Source organism: Anarhichas minor, unplaced genomic scaffold (assembly GCF_050575085.1).
Source record: "Anarhichas minor isolate MPS153535 unplaced genomic scaffold, ASM5057508v1 ptg000017l, whole genome shotgun sequence".
NCBI lineage: Eukaryota > Metazoa > Chordata > Actinopteri > Perciformes > Anarhichadidae > Anarhichas > Anarhichas minor.
Window position 1 is genome coordinate 7438399 of NW_027466463.1, and position 16956 is coordinate 7455354.

Below are 16956 nucleotides of genomic sequence, written 5' to 3' on the forward strand. Positions count from 1 at the left end.
GTTCACTCCGACAAGCCCCTTGCTGTGCCAGACAATCTCACCCACACAGTATGCACATTATGCACTTACTGGCCCTCTCTGTGCGACCTACAAAGGAGATTAGCTGATACACATGCACTCAGACTATGACAAGAGAAGGAGCTGGACAATTGCGTCTTAATGAATATGATGGAAGCAAAAATTGTTGCATTATGCCATTCTTTTTTGTGTGCTTATATATCATGTAATTATGCGTGGAGCATCGCTGCAGAAAAAGTTTTTTTGAAGGGAACATATATATATATTAGTGCTGGGCAAGTTAACGCGTTATTATCGCGTTAACGCATTCATTACTTAACGCCGACAATTATTTTATAGCGCGTTAACGCATTTTTTTATTTTGAAAGTCCGTTGCTCACTGGCAGCGGTGGAGGAATGGAGACTACTGGACATCGCTGCGGTAAAGTCAGCAGACACTCAGATCTCCGTGGTCAACTCAGCAGACACTTACACTTTAGTGCACCTATATGCTGACATTCACGGTAAACGCATTTAAACGGCACAGATCGGGAACGAGCGAAGGAAAGGTAGTGGAAAGATTAACGTGAGACAATATATATATATTTTCCTGACAGATTAAAATAGATGTACGTATGTTATAAGAAAGAAGGTCATGAAAGCATGACAGTTGGCTGCCCTCCTCCCTATGAGTTGAAACATTCAGGCATCTGTCTAAATTCTAATCGGTAATATCTATAAACGGGGAACATCTGCTTCATCTTCACATCTGTACGCCTCCGTTACACCGTGGAACTGTGGTTGATGTAAAATAGTTCCCACATGAAACTGCTCACGACAAGGTCTGTGGATTATCTTGAGTAACCGGGTCATTATTTCAGGAGAGAGACATTGCTGTTGAGTTTTTCAAATGTCTTTTTTTAACAGTTTTTTGATGGTGCTTTGAGCATCACATAGTCCCATTATATTGTAGAGAAGGCAGACACCTCTACAGTCAATATCTCCAAAAACAAAAACATCTAGAATGATAAACAGCACTACAGGTAAGAGGACAAATGTGTATTTTTGATTGTGGAGGGAACTGTCCCTTTAAGGATTATGCAAATGCTTGTGGCACGCAAGTTATCTATTCCCATTGCCCCCTGTCCACTTGCACTTTTTCTCACACTTTGAGGAACCCCCTCCAGGTCACTTGTAAACTTTACATCGCCGGAGTGACTGACAGCGTGGTACAATTCTGCCCTTCAGTTACATTAAAGACCATTATCATGTGTTGTGCCTGTGAATAGTGTGAATAGTGACGCTCTGGCTTACAAAAGGGCGCTCTCTGCTGCTCTGGGCGAGATCCCGTCGCTCCACTCCCCTGTTCTAACCCACGCTGTTGCTTTTTCGGCTCAGGTTGACAGTACAGTGTGTGTGTGTGTGTGTGTGTGTGTGTGTGTGTACATGTGGAGAATGCAAATGCAGCAGAGGTATAGAGTTCAGTCATCAACCCAGTCAAATACATCTCACGCCATGGCTTCATGGACAAAACATATATTCATGGCTGTAGTGACCGTTGCTTCCCAATAAAAAAGTCACTACGGTTGCTGTAATGTTTGTTCTGACGCGTGCCATAAATAACGAAGTCCAGTTTCCAATATAGGCATTTTATTTCTCACATAATCAGAGTTCCACCACTTTCTCTTCAGTTATGCATTTTCTCCATAAACCAATAAATCATAACATTTACATTCGTTAAATGTGCACGCGTCAGAACAAACATTTCAGCAACCGTAGTGACTTTTTTATTGGGAAGCAACGGTCACAATAAGTCAAAAACTGTTTGCTTCTACCTATTAGCAACAACCTGTGTCCAATAACCCCACTGATTATATTACCTGTGCACTGATTTACACCGGGCACTACGCCCCCATGTGGTGGGAGGTTGTACAAAAACAAAACAACAAAATGGCTCTTACAATGGCTATATTTGCCACACCGTGATCGCGGCTCCTGTGGTGGAAGTATGATTCAGGTTGTGTGTTTTCTTTCGCTGTAACAAGCGAATGATAATAACACCAGTAGATCTCTGGATTCGTTCGTGGCGTTTCAGCCCAGGTCATGTGGCGCAGGCCTTCTGGTTGTGACAACAGTTAAATCCAGAGTTGTTGTTGTTGAAGCAGTATTTTAAAACACACATCCTGAATCATACTTCCACCACAGTTAACCTATTTCTGTAAAACTGAGTTTCTCCACAAAGAATCACACAAAAGCACTCTTTAAAATCCTGCTCATAAGGTTCTTGTCATTCAGCAAAAAAAAAAGAAGAAGAAGCATGAAACAATTGCTAATCAAGACCTAAACAACCGATTAGTCGACTCCTGACTGCTATAGTGGATATTGGCATACAAGGTAATTAAGAGATTAAATGGCTAAGTCGTATGTACAACTCATGCAGGTCACAGTGAGATGTAACGAGCTTCTTTAAGACATTATCTTGGAATGCAGTGGTGTCTTTGGCCGTCAATTTGGATAGTTCATATTTTCATATTTTATGCCCTGAATCCTCAGGCAAGAACTCCTCCCAGGTTTTTCACTATCCAACAACAACCAGCTCTACTGATGTCATCCTTCAAGACAACCACAGAGAAAAGCACATGACCTACATATCCCTGCAGGCCACATAATGAAGGTCTCGCCTCCAGTGGGCATCCCGTACATGCAAGTGTTTTCAGTGCTCAGGTCTGCTACGGCTACTTTTTTTGCCTTTTTAAAATCAGATTTTGCACACTTTGTGCCCAAGAAGGGAACTTGCTTTTGGTGCAGTGGTCAACAAGCACTGACTATTATCCTGTCTGGTTGTTTTGTTTTTTTGGTCCCCATCTGCTCAATGTCCTTGTCCAAATACATAGCTTTCCATGCCGGCACGGGAGATCTGCAGCCTGATTCATACAGACGGCACATATGGAAACACACACGGTGCATAGTCATGTGCATAGATTCGGGCACGTGTGAACTCGATGGATGCACAGAATGGAAAATAACATCACGATTCTAATATTAGCATTAATTTATTCAGATGCTTGTCAACTTGCACCGAAACCAATAGCTGTTCTCTCCATAAGTCATTAGATCATATAACGAGTCATGTAATAGTCAGACTTTAAAAAGATGTCCTTATCCACAGCATAAAGAGGAAACCAAAGGGCTAACGTACAAAAAGATTTGTGTCACCCTTACCTCTTTTCCCTGGAGCTGTTGAAGTCGAGGCTAGATTGAATCAGGAGAAGAAAAGAGAAAACTGCCGTTCAATTCTTGCTCAGGGGACCGCTGTGTTTCTCTGATAGATGGGAATTACGCACCAATTTGGCACAAGCAAGTCAGCTGACGATCTGACCACTTTTGGGTTTCGTCATGAGTAATTTGTTATATGGGTACTATTATATATAATACTATTTTCTGAGGCTCCTTTGAGCTTCAAAAAGGTGAAAAGGCAGAAGGAATTGTAAGAGGTAATCTTTGGGAACCGCAGGTAGTGTCGAACCGTTCATCACTTCACATTTGTTGGCCTGGTTTATGGTTGTCCTCCTGGGAGAGAACAATTGTATGTACGTTAGTTCCTCACGGTCAAATGGATCCGGGGGGATCAAGTGTCGACTTGCTGCGAAGGAATGACCTTAAAGTTAGTTTATTCAGGAAATTAAGGGAAATTATTTGCTTCCTTTTTTTAAAATAACCTACTTTTTAATCTTTGAAATTGGGGGAATATGCATCAAGTAAAAGGCTCAAGTCCAAGTGAGGACACGAGTCATTGCTGTTTATGTCCACATCGAGTTGCAAGACTTTTTTTGATTTTGTCATCAAATTTGTCCTTTTTGATATTACAAAGTCGGACAAAAAGCATTAGCTCGAAACGTCACTTGTGTAAGTGCTAATACATGTCGCCTAAGAGAGCAACAGCGTGTGGACCCTATTTTATATATTCATTCCTGAGTGCCACACCGTTACATATGCAGCCGTCCTTTTTTTAGAAATTCAGCGTACAAGTTGTTATTGAACCATAGGAAGAAATTCACAGTTGGAAGAACATCATTTGTTGTGATGCCGTTTAAAATATTAGTAAAATAAAAGTCCAGCAAAGCACTAAATGGAGCTGTACTTTGTTTCCTCTGTATGCTGTTGCCTCCATCACTGCCTGTATGTAGGTCAGGGTGGACAGTTGAATAAGCCTCATCAGCGAATCAAATTCAGCAGGCAGTCACAGTGGGATTTTTTTTATTGACTAGGTTTCTTTCTTTCTTCCCCTTTATATCAAAGTTGGAAATGGTAAGCTTCAAAAGGACGAGAACTTGAACCGGAGCACACATGGTGTATATGTTGATAATTATGTGTCTACAGATATTAGCGATAATAGAGATCACAGCCTTCTGCTACTCACTCCTCTGCACCACATGAGAGTGCTTTTTCTTTTGTTAATAATGTCCACCGCATTACTCATACTGTGTGCTCTAAATGAAAGTGTTCCTGTATGATTGGTATCGGGTTCTTTCTCTTTCGTGACAAAATTAGTCACTGTGCCACATTCTGATCAGGTGAATGTAGGTCAGTGTGTTTATTATTGTCCATAAGGATGATCTACATGAGGAAAACAGATTTTAAACTGTTTTTTAAAAAAAGTGTTTGTTTTTTTATCATTACTTGTTTTCTTTATACAAAGTTGACTTCACAATTTACTCTATTTATCATTGAATATGGTATATTTTGAAATTGTGGGGGAAATGTTTTTGGGTGGCCACAACGATAAAGATTTTATAATAAATCTTAAGATGTGCTGTCTATGTTCCGTCGCTCTCTCTATGTATTCATCAGCACTTCACATCAGTCGGAGAGCACTGATAAGTGGCTCACATCTCCATCACATAGTGTGTTCCTAACCCTCTCCCTCTCTGTCTCCAGTGGTGCCAGTCCTGTTGGTCTCGTCCTGACTGCCATAGTAGCCGTGGTTTACACGGCGGCGATACGATTTGAGGGGTAAGTCTTCAAATGCATTTGGCTAATAAGAATATGCACCCTAATATGCACCGAAGACACCGTGAAATTGGACCAAATCAGCCCACTATCAGACATGATCGCAGATGCATATGTCTTTCAATTTAGATCATTTAGACTCTCGGCACATTTAGGTCCAGAACGTCCTCCTCCTCCTCCGCTTCCTCGTCCATAGCGAGTACGAGATTAGCCACAGACATATAGGACAGTTATGAGCGACCTACTTCGGGACATGGGTCCGCACAGACAAACCCATGCAGTAATGAGCTCTCGGCATGGGGGCAGCCGCTGTGTGCACCCACTCAGTGTGTGTGTGTGTGTGTGTGTGTGTGTGTGTGTGTGTGTGTGTGTGTGTGTGTGTTCGTGTGTGTGTGTGTGTGTGTGTGTGTGTGTGTGTGTGTGTGTGTGTGTGTGTGTGTGTGTGTGTGTGTGTGTGTGTGTGTGTGTGTGTGTGTGTGTGTGTGTGTGTGTGTGTGTTCGTGTTCGGGCCATGAAGGTTATTTTACGATGTGTCTCAGGGTGAGCTCATTCGCCCAACAGGTTAAATGAAACCAAAGAGGTTAAATGAAAAAGTCCCGTCAGACTTAGAAAGTAAAAGAGAGGCTGGCCTCGGCAGTGTCAGAAGCATGCATTTCTAAAAACGTCACACATTAAACCCCAGCGTGAATGAGAGCGCAGGTGTTCGTGCCGCTGCAACAATTTACGGCAGCGCCGATCCACGATCGTGTCATTCAGCCCCAAACCTGTGAAGAGAAGGTAAGGCAGGTGCCAGATATTATTACCTCACACTGCGCCTGGCAGAAGATTCATACGATGCTATATTCATCTTCTGCCTCGGGCGTAGACTCTGAATGCTCTCATTTAGTTGAACGCTTCAAGGGTAGCGAAGCGACCGGTTGGATATTGCCGCACGCCGTGACTGAAATGGGTGGCGACAATGTCGGCGATGCAGCCACCACACTGCGAATGGAAATCGATGTCTATTGAGTTCGGACAATGGCTGGCTCTCAGCCTTTTTCTAGCTCACAATCCCCTGCGATGCAGAGTGAGACGCAGCGGTGAAAGCTGACACCAAATAATGACTTTTATTCCCCTCACATCTATTAATAAATCCCTGAAGTAAACTTGAAGGCTGGATGATGCTAGAATCTCTTGCCATCAACAAGACAAAGTCTGTAAATGAGTCTTAATATGCCTTTGATGATATTTGGGCTGTGATAAGAAACGACAGAGATCAGTATCTGACTTTCACTTGTGGATGTCCTGGCCACGTTGTATGATTCAATATGTATTTTAAATCCATTTTTGATGTAGCATTTCTACATTAAGCCTACTTAGCCTACAGTAACAGTATAACTGTGAAGGGAAATATAACGGTGTTCAATGCACAGGTGACTCCGACATGGCAAATTCAGTATGTGTTAAAGCACTAAAATAATCTGTTTACATGAAACAATAAGCATGACTTGTCATTCCAAACAAATTACCACTTGAGCAAATTTACCGGATCCGAAACATACTGGCTACATACATACAGCTCTAATCCATGGCTTCTTCAAGTGCTCCTCTCAATTCTTTTCCAAATCCCCTCAACTGCACACAAGGAACCGAGCTGCTGTTCTTTGGTACTGCTGTTTGTTTGATTTATGGGGTTCAGTGGCGTAAAACTGTCAAGAGCATTCATGTGCAGAGTGGAGGAAGATGTGGAGACACAAGGCATCTTCCTATCATTCACACCCACACCCACATACATGCGATCAGGCTCCCTCACGGTTCATCACACACACACACGCAAGCTATCCTGGCACAGAGTGGTACGGTGTTCAAGTCTCTGATTTATTGCCCCATTACATGTTTGTTCTGCTGTATTTACAGACCATTCACTGAACTGATCTATCAGGAGAGGGGTCAGCACCGCAAGCATGAATAATCCCATCCCGCCCCGGCCGCTTCCTGTTCCTGGTTGGGCTGAGGATTCCCTTCCTGTCAGACGGAAAAGAGGACAGACGGACTCGCCAACAGCGTCGATCATTAATCCACCTCCATTGTGGATTCAAAGGCTGCGTTCACACTGCAGCCACAAGTGTTCCATTTCTCATTTGGTTTGATGCTCTTCTAATTAACGTGGATGCTACGTTGAGCCGCTTTTCTAATGTCGTTTTGGACCACATGGTTATGGCGTACATGGAGGATGGCACGTTAACGAAATAGTTTGATAATCTGAGGAACAATCTTAATTTATTTCTTGTTAAAGATTACATGAGAAGATTGATACCGCTTTTGAGGTACGTACGGAGCTAGAACTATAGCGGTGATTAGCTTAGCTTAGCAGAATGATAGACTGATGTCCATCTGGAAATAGTTTCCAGACTTTACCTCCTCCCGGCTCGAGCGTCTTACTTGAACCGGCGGTGTTGATCTTCTCATCTAACTCTTGGCAAGAAAGCAAATAAGGTTTTTTTTTTTTTCAAAGATGTCAAATTATTCCTTTAAAGCTGGATGTAGAGTAAAAACACACGCACCACCGCCAACAGCAGCCGACATCACGAAGAAGATCTGCAACAGGAAATAGCAAACCTATCCACCTTCACTGAGGCGCTATACACAGAGCACACAGAGTCACGTCAGGTATTGTTACCGGACTGCATGCACAACACCGGCACCCTGCGCCACACACACACACACCTGAATGAAATGAAGTCACAATTGATGTTCAACATTACATGTTCGACAAGTGTGCCGTCTGTGCTGTTAACATTCCTCGTGTTATTTGCGATGTGTCGTGTGCTATTCTTGACAAGATATTAGGAAGTCATGAGCAAATACTTAGAACACCAGGAAGCAGCTAGCGTGTTTTTTCACTCGTTTATCACTGCCACACGTTCCCAATAATTCTCTTTTATAAGTCATGTAAAACCCCGACATGATGAGCATGTTTATTTAAAGTCTGTGAAGTGACAGCATCCCGGATCAACTGGTAAAAGGAGTTGTGGGGCACGAAGTGTGTGTTTGTATTTTACACACAAACCGACACAAACCCGAGATAGCCTTCCACACTGCCATATTCTTTGTAACTGTTGTACAATGTGATAAATGAACCCTTTTAAATGTCAGAGGAGCTATAACGGCTTCATACTGTATACCTATGCAAACCATTCCGAACTGAACAACACACACTGCCTGTTGATGTGGGATACTTGTTATGCAATAAAGGACTGAGGTCTCTATTTGTGTCTCACGACGACTAATTGATGCACTTAAGGCGGCGTTTTGGCAGATGTACCTCTTTCAGGCAGATGTTGGGGCATCGTGCATGATTCATTTCTCTTTGATTGAGTCAGGGATAATCGGACAGTCGTATCTCTCTTCGTGATCGCAGCACTCGGTGCTAATGCAGCCCCTCTGATACATGACACATTTGAGTGGTTTGTGATAAAAGCCCTGGTTGGTAATCTTCTTCAAAACATGAAATTCTCTTTACATCCCCGACCGCAGTCATTAAATCAAATGCTTTGACAACAAACAAAAGAAGACAGAAATCTGGTAGCTCTGGCTGTCGCAGGACTGTAATAAGGCCGTCCAATCCTTTCATTCGACCCAAATGAACTGATTGGACGGGCTACCTGCCTGTCATCAGAGTCTTCCACAAGCTCTTAGCTTGATAGCAGTGAGTACTAACAATAGACATGTTTTTTTGTTTATGTTCATGATGATAAATTGGGGGGGGGGGAGTGGCTTCTGAGGGAGGACCAACCATAGCTTCAAGTAACTGCTTACTTGCTTCTATTTTTCTATTTACGGAGTAGCCTGCATTCCTAAATTTGAGTCATAATCCAAAGGAAATGGCTCTGCTATTCTTTCCTTTAATTTCAGGTCTTTGGTATTGTTCCACTCTGCTTAAGTACAGTCTCACAGTACAGTTGCAATGGCTGTATCGATATTTGCTCCTTCACCCATACACTTCAATTGTAGCCCGTGCAGCAGACAAATTCAATGCGTTTAGTGCAATATTCACTCTTGTTCAACTTTGACTGTGCAGTCAAAACAATCTCCACGTAAGGAGCAATCTTTACATGCTCGGGAGTTTTCAAGAACATTTTTGTCATTATTGTATCACTCTTATACACTGGCCAATGTATGATCACTCTCCCCAATATTTCTGTATTGCTAATCCTTGGCTGAGCGTGGGGAAATGTGGTTGAAGAGAGCTCATGTGACTGCACTTTAAGAGAAAAGAGCTCGATAAAATAAGAGGAAAATAGAGTGGAACTTACAGCAACTACTCTACTGTCTTCATGACAGACGGGGGCATTAAGAGGTCACTGCGAAACATGGATTATGAATGAAGAGTGCAGAATATCAACAAAGACATTCAAACGGTTTTCATCCTAGGGTATAGGAAGTATATAGTAAGAAATAATAACTACAAAATACCTCACTTTCTTGGCATTTTAAAGAAAATGCCAAGCATTTGAACACTGCCTCAATGTGAATGGCGCTTTGCGAGTCTACTTTTAGTCTCTGATCTGCACCGATCATGTTCAATTTTGGCCTGAAGAGCGGCAATTCCAGCAAGTGGTGTCTAACACACCTCTGTTCTTTTAGTCGCAGCGAGTAGCTACTTGCGTCAGAGACTAGAGCAGCACAGAGAGCCTGAAACACACTTCTGTCGACCGACTTCTATCAGAGACCCATGTCTCAGTCGTGGTATAAGACCGCAAAGTCTCGAATTTAAAAGAGCAACATAGAATACTTGATTCATCTCACGTCCCTGCCCTGTCCGCTCAAAAGCTGCATGCAGACGTATCACCCACAATTAAATCCTAAAGTGCATGAATGTGAATGCTTTTCAGTTGAGTTAAAGTACAAGGTGAGGTCATGTTTGCTTACATAGGAAAGGTTTCATTGTGTGGACGAAAGAAAGCAAAAGTCAACAAAGAAAGGAACATCACGAGGCCCACACAGGGTCTGACTCAATGGCAAGACGTGTAAGGGAAATGGTGTAACAATTTGTCAAATACATGACCATGATATTTGGCTCGTACTTCCAAAGGTGTCCAAGATGGTCAAAAAGCTTCGCTGCATCTAATGATGCTATAGTACACAGTGTTTGAGATAGTTGTGCAGACATTTAGTGCGGAAGGTGTAGGAGGTGGAAGGAGAAAGAGGACAAGAAGAGCGTAGGAGGAGCCTCTGATGATGCTGGTGTCTGAACACCTGGAGTTGTGCAACACAGCGCTAACTACTCAGAGAGAACCAGTACTCTATTTTCTTGTGAAATTATTTACAGGTGCCCAAGCTAGCTTGCACATCCGCCAGGAAACCCTTGTGACGCTCACCGAAGCTTGTCGTTGACGACTTGGAGCCACGGCTTACAGCGCTTTGCTTTTTTTCGGGTAACGCTCTTGCAGAGCAGTTGTCAGGGCGGTTGCTGAGCGGCAGTGTGAATGCTACTTAAATGTTGTTTCTAGAGCAGCAACAGTAATGTGGTTGGGGGAGGGTGTTTAAACACTGGTGGAAACCTATTCTCCCCACACAAGAACACACATTATTCCTCTTGCTCTGCAGGTGCCCCCGAGACACGCACATACTGGAAAGAGTCACGACTCATTGAACAATGTATCCACACAGGTGACCAGGTCATGGGACATGGTGGGTCAGTGTGGAGATCTTGTTAATCTTAGCAGGACGCCTCGGGTAACACTGGAGTTAACGGAGGCTCTGAGCGGAGCAGCCTCGTCCACTGACTCTGTGACGCACGCTCTGTAGTTTGTTGACCTGATCCGACGAGGACACAACAACACACTTTTTGATTACCCCAGAGTGTGAAGTCACACGGGGAGTTTTCTTCTGTGGGAACCTGGAGGGGGAAAGCCTTTATCTAGATGCAGCATGGCTTGGCTTGTTTAGCGCTCACAGGTTCACAGGTTCCCTCGTCCAGGCTGTATGGTGGCTCAGCCTGGCTTTCATACAAATGAAACTGACGACTGTAAGATGTCTCTTATTAACCCTGCTTTGATTGTTATCAGCCTATTAAATAGCCGTTAGCTGTTCTCATCAGGAGCATGTGAGACGATAGGACCCTTCTCTGCCTCCTAATTGGCTCAGTAGGCCGTTATCATCTATTGGTAAACTGGATTACCGCAGGGAGGTTCCAAATTGTTAGCCAGCAACCTAGTGGCCCTATTAATTATGTTAGGGGCAAAAGACACAGGACTTTCACCCAGGAGACCTGAGTGACCACTGTTCATGTCCTGTAATCCTGAAACCAAAAGTCAACACGTTGCCTTGACTTACGTAAACAATATAAGTGACATTATCTCATTTTAACTTGACTTATGTAAGTTAACTTATGCAATGTATGTCTTTTAGCATACTTAAGTACTGTGACTAAGTGACTAAGTAACATAACAAACACTTATTTTAACCCAAACAACTTTTGCTAAACCTAACCAAGTAATTCTTTTTTCAACTCCCATTAACAACGCGTTTAAAACTTTGACCGTTCCACAGCGTGCGGGTAGCTGCAACTTGCCCAATGTGAAGCATTTATAATGGCAGTGATAACAACTGATAACAGACATTTTACAGGCTGTTAACATTTGAGTGGCACCAGCCAGGTTTGCATCCAAATTGAACACAAATTCTGAACACATTTCCAGATAATCATGAAAAGAAATATGAATACACTTTGAATGCCCTTTCTAATATGTAAATATGAAGAGTTGGTTCATCCAGATAAACAGTTGGTGGCTGTCCAGTCAGGTGTGTGGTGACCCACCCCTCCACTAGGGGTCTGTTTCCTGTTTTCTGTCTTTCAGGATGTTGATTAACAGCTGATGAGCCACACCTGAGCCTGTAGTGACAGCTATAAAGACACACCATCTGAACATGGATCTCGAGGGCCGATCCTTTGACACACAAAAAAAAAAATGTAAAATTTAAAATGACACTTGTCTTGATGTTGTAATGTAACAGGTGTCATTAAACTATTGCAGACATCATTAAAAGAGCGCCAGTCAAACCTCAAACAACAAAACAACAACAATGATGGAGTAAACACGATGTAAATATTGCATTTATAGTAATCCCATGTATTAATATGAGGAAGGTTACAGTCCCCCCATCGCTCCACAAAGGTCTTGTTTTTTGTCTGCCAACATGTTTCATCTCTTCGGTGGAGCGAAAGCCTGAGTGATGTTTCATCATTCATTCACTGAGTCAGTTTTCCTTGCACTTTGTCACATTTAGCTTTTAACGCCTGCCTCTTCAACCACACTTCCACTGGCACTCCAGAATGCTGCTGTCTGTTCGGGGCCTATAGCCCTAATCTTTATGGGGGGCATTCTCCCTTGGTGAGATTTTTTTCCCCATTTACAGCAGCCGTATGCACTATTTTTCAAGCCATTGATGATAAAACGCCAAAAAAATGATTTGGGAAAGACATAATAGCCAAGGAAAGAAATCATCCTGGGGAGCCTCCATCCCACTAATTGTGGTCCAGCTGTCTTACCTCGGAGAACCATAACACAACAAATGTAGAGGAAGACTTATTTGTACTCTTGCCATCTAAAAAAAGGGGCTTTATGAAGGGCTACTGAAGCACCTCCATACAGTACACACATCTTTTTTTATTTTCAGTTGAATTCATTCATCACAGATAGATGATTTATGGCATTTGCCAGCTGTAACTGAAAAAAAAACAAAAAAACTGCTTATATTCTGACCCCAACCCACAAAGCTACTCCACTAAGAGTCTTTTTTTGACAGGTAAGTCGTGCCGTCCTCATCTGCAATCGTACCCAGAGTGCCCCCTTCGGGTCACTTTGGCAACTGCAGCATCTCAAGCCCGCAGTCGCTCCGCTGAACGCTGCAGCGGCCTCCTGTCCTTCTGCCCGGCGACACGTCCGCTGCAGCAGTAACTGAGGATGTGAATGCATTCGTGAATTAATGGGACTTTGTATGCAACAGCGGTGGATACACAGCTGGAGCCTAAAGGTGTACTCACTGCATTGTTTTGCAAGCGTGAGGATATAACTGAAAACAGAGTTCAATGCTGCGTGTTCAAATAAGAATAAATATAATCACACTTTAAAAAAAACTGACTGTCTCGCATTATTTGCTCGTTCTGGAAGAACTCACTTCCTCTGCCGAGGTTTTGTATTCTGAAGAAATGTCCAAGAGTTCAACCTGATTTTCAACAATGTGCCAAACCGGGTTAAACACCGGAAGATGCGTTAATTATTGACTTGACAGCTCCGTGGAAGTTAGAACTTTGCTTTCACACACGGCACCAGCCGCCCTGTCCCATCGCCTCAATGTTACCCAATGTGTTGTTGGATGGTCTGCTGGTCACTGCTTTCTCAGCGCTCCCGTTTTTTCTTCCTAAGAAATGGACAAACTGACGCACCAGTGAGCGATTGGTCCGCTTTTCCCAGCGCTCAAATCAGGCCCCGAGTTCCTGCTCGATGAGCTGTGACGCTGGGGAAGGAGGAGGAGGAGGAGCGCTCCGCCGCGCGCTTAAATACGCGGCTCCAGTCCGGATTGCACACAGAAACTCCACAGCAGAGCAACCGAGAGCTTCTCCGCTGACCAATAAAGGCTGCTCTTCCGTCTTTTACGCACACAGCCCAGAGAGAAAGAGTTCCTCGCTCTAAGATATAATCATGATTAAGAAGATGTCACCCTCCGAGAGCGATTACGACATCCCAGCAAAGAACTGCTACAGGATGGTGATTTTGGGATCCACCAAAGTTGGCAAGACGGCCATCGTGTCCCGATTCCTGAACGGGAGGTTCGACGAGCAGTACACGCCGACCATCGAGGACTTTCACAGAAAACTGTACAGCATCAAGGGAGACGTCTACCAGCTGGACATACTGGATACATCGGGGAACCACCCTTTCCCCGCCATGAGGAGACTATCCATACTGACAGGTACTTATCCACATTTGTTGCTTCATGTTTTTTTGCAAGAATAATAGTTGTAGAGAATCAGAAAGAAAATGCAAAAGTGCACTGTGCGCCTTGAGCGCACGGATGCAGCGCAGATTGTGTTTAGAACACTTTGTATATATCAAAAGCAGACCAAGTTAACCAAACCTTCCTTCTCTCTCCCCCCCCCCCCTCCAGGTGACGTGTTCATCCTTGTCTTCAGCCTGGACAACCGGGACTCCTTCCAGGAGGTGCAGCGGCTCAAGCGGCAGATCTTCGAGACCAAGTCGTGCCTTAAAAACAAGATCAAAGAGAACATCGACGTGCCTCTGGTCATCTGCGGCAACAAGTGCGACCGAGAGTTTTACCGGGAGGTGCAGCAGGAGGAGATCGATCAGCTGGTGGCCGGGGACGAGAAGTGCGCGTACTATGAGATCTCCGCCAAGCGCAACGAGAACGTGGATAAGATGTTTCAGACTCTGTTTACCTTGGCCAAGCTGCCTCACGAGATGAGCCCCGACCTGCACCGCAAGGTCTCCGTGCAGTACTGCGACATGCTGCAGAGAAAGTCTATGAAAAACAAGAAGATGAAGGACATTGGGGAAGCGTTCGGTATGGTCACTCCGTGCGCACGGAGACCCAGCGTGCACAGCGACCTCATGTACATCAAGGAGAAGGCCATAGGAGGCGGCCAGGGCAAAGACAAAGATAGATGTGTGATCAGCTAAGCAGAGCAGCGGAGCACAAACTCAACGCAAATCTTTGGAAGTAAAGATGTAGGCAGCTTGAGAGGCGACCTGTGCGGCCGGCTGCGCTCAGACTGACACGGGAGGTGTGGAGACGCAAGGTCCGCCGCCGCTGCGCGCCGCGCGCTCTGGCGCGGCGCCGTCTCCGAGGACACTTGACTGGACAAACTTGAACTGCTAAAAGAAAAAGACATTTGAGAATGTTTGCTTATTCCGTCAGTCGGAGCCCAGCGCGTGGAGTGGCTTCATGCCTTGTGCACACCGATGCACATCCATGCGTAACATGTCTTTAGTTGACTTCATGCCTTTTACAGATGCCAGAGGGGAGAGAAAAGAGACTCTTTGCTCCGGAGGTGCAATGTTTGGGGGGAAGATTTTTTTTTACATCTCATCTATTTTATAATGGCTAATACACTTGAATGTTTCGTTGCAATCTAAAGTGTTTTTTTTTTTTTATTGTGAATGTATATTTATTGTTCATGTCAAGAAATTTTGATATAATAAAAAAATGAACTAAAACATATTTTTTTCCATTGTTTCTCATTTCTTCTCTCTTGACTTCATGTTCTACTGTTGACTATTTCTCACACAACCCACAACCCACATGCAGTGAACACACAGACACTGCTGCCCTGTTTTAACCCCTTAGGCACCCTGCATCGTGCACTTCTGCAGAACCAGCATCATTTGGGCCAAATAATGGACATCTCTTAGCATCCAGAAACGTGTGTATCGATGCTATAAAACTGGTGCAGATATCTCAAATGTGCAGCCATATTGCAAAATATTACGAGATCAGAAAAGCTGAAAAATATTCACATAAAGAGACAGAAAATACAGCACAGAGAAACCGGCTCAATTGTTCTGAGAAAGCAGGCCTTTCGTGGTTGTTTGAAATCATAACATGAAACCATGATCAGTGATCTGTAGAACAACCCACATGTTAAGCCTTTATGAATTCACATGAATGAAGTGGACCTGTCCATCAAAATGACTGCAAAAGTGCCCTTGAGCACAAAAAGTAGCTATAGATTCTGAATATGTGTAAATATTCATATGTGCACACGTTTAAAATAATATGACAACATATGTGTTGAGGTGTAGCAGGATTGGCAGATTATGCCTCTTTAACCCTTACACCCATGTTTGTCTTTTTTTTTAGGGGGGGGGGCAGGGGATCTTTAGGGGGAGACAGCAGGTCAACAGTAGATTCTACATAGAAGTGTTCTACATAGAAATTCTGAGAAGGAAAGTCATAATTCTGAGATAGAAAGTCAAAATGATGAGATAGAAAGTCATAATTATGAGATACTTAAACACAGTCATAGAAGCAGCTCTTTGGCTGGTTACTCTACATGTGACATGGAAATGTATTGTGAATACATTGAAGACTACTTTAAACGTGACTTTAAAACACATGAAATACTTCACGTGGGATTGTGCAAACGCATCCTTGAAAGGATTTTAAGCTTTGAACAAAGTTATTGTAATAACTTGTGTTTGATATTTGTCTTTGCTATTTTCTTTAATAGTTTGATCTTTGATAGAGTAATGTGGGTTTATTAACCCTAAATTAAAAGGATTTAAGTTATAATAACAGAAATGTGCTTAAATATATTTTTACATTTATATAACTGCATGTACAATATTTTAACACTTGAATAAACAATAATCAAATGCAGAGAGTTATTTACCAATATGTTAGGTATAGTTACATATACACCGTCTTACATTTACAACCGGCCCTTTGAGGGCGACCGTGACGCTGATGTGGCCCAGAGTGGAAATGAGTTTGAGACCCCTGTGTTCAGGAGTTCTTGTCATACAACAGAAATATAATTTAATTCTTTAATTAAAACAAATTGTGAGAGTGTAAACATTATGATGGAAGTTTATGACGGCCATCCCCAAGCTCTGTTATGTCTCATATGTTTTCCAGCAATTTTGGGGTTTGATACCATTTGTTGTACAGATTTGTTGCTAAATTTAACTTATTTTCCTGACTTCGACAATTTAAAGAAGAATCAAAAATCCCTCCAAAATACCGCAAGACCTTGAGCCACACCATATAAAAAGTCAATATGCTATAATTTTACATCTTTTACCTTTTGACATTTGGAGACTTCTGCAAGAATTTAAATTTTTGCTGATTGTATGACAAATGCTTTTGTTCTTGAAACTGCTCAGAGACCCCCTAATTGTCAATATACCAAGGAAAGCCATACCCCCCTGAATGGACTATGTCTCT

General features: G+C 43.1%; 2 protein-coding genes and 1 long non-coding RNA gene across 4 annotated transcripts in view; 2 read left to right on the forward strand and 1 right to left on the reverse strand.

The window, feature by feature from the left end:
- The window catches only part of pemt (phosphatidylethanolamine N-methyltransferase), a 42478-nt gene extending 34223 nt beyond the window's left edge, over window positions 1-8255 (forward strand). For both annotated transcript variants that reach the window (XM_076093186.1, XM_076093188.1), the window contains exons 6-7: window positions 4936-5010; window positions 6904-8255. In XM_076093186.1, coding sequence (XP_075949301.1) covers window positions 4936-5010; window positions 6904-6958 — 130 coding nt within the window. In that variant the 3' untranslated portion in view covers window positions 6959-8255. The remainder of the gene's footprint in view (window positions 1-4935; window positions 5011-6903) is intronic.
- LOC142951561 (uncharacterized) lies at window positions 895-15599 on the reverse strand. Its single transcript, XR_012954581.1, has 2 exons — window positions 13171-15599; window positions 895-12950 (listed from the first exon to the last, which is right to left on the reverse strand). It is a non-coding gene; the product is annotated as an uncharacterized LOC142951561 (long non-coding RNA).
- Window positions 13569-15231, forward strand: LOC142951559 (dexamethasone-induced Ras-related protein 1-like). Its single transcript, XM_076093185.1, has 2 exons — window positions 13569-13965; window positions 14161-15231. Exons 1-2 carry the CDS (start codon window positions 13695-13697, stop codon window positions 14688-14690), a joined length of 801 nt encoding a protein of 266 aa, XP_075949300.1. The 5' UTR covers window positions 13569-13694; the 3' UTR covers window positions 14691-15231.
- Window positions 15600-16956: the final 1357 nt, after the last annotated feature.

Coding starts and splice junctions, on each gene's coding strand:
- LOC142951559 (XM_076093185.1), top strand. CDS start 13,695: ATGATTAAGAAGATGTCACCCTCCGAGAGCGATTACGACATCCCAGCA. Junction 13,966..14,160: donor GAGACTATCCATACTGACAG/GTACTTATCCAC, acceptor CCCCCCCTCCAG/GTGACGTGTTCATCCTTGTC.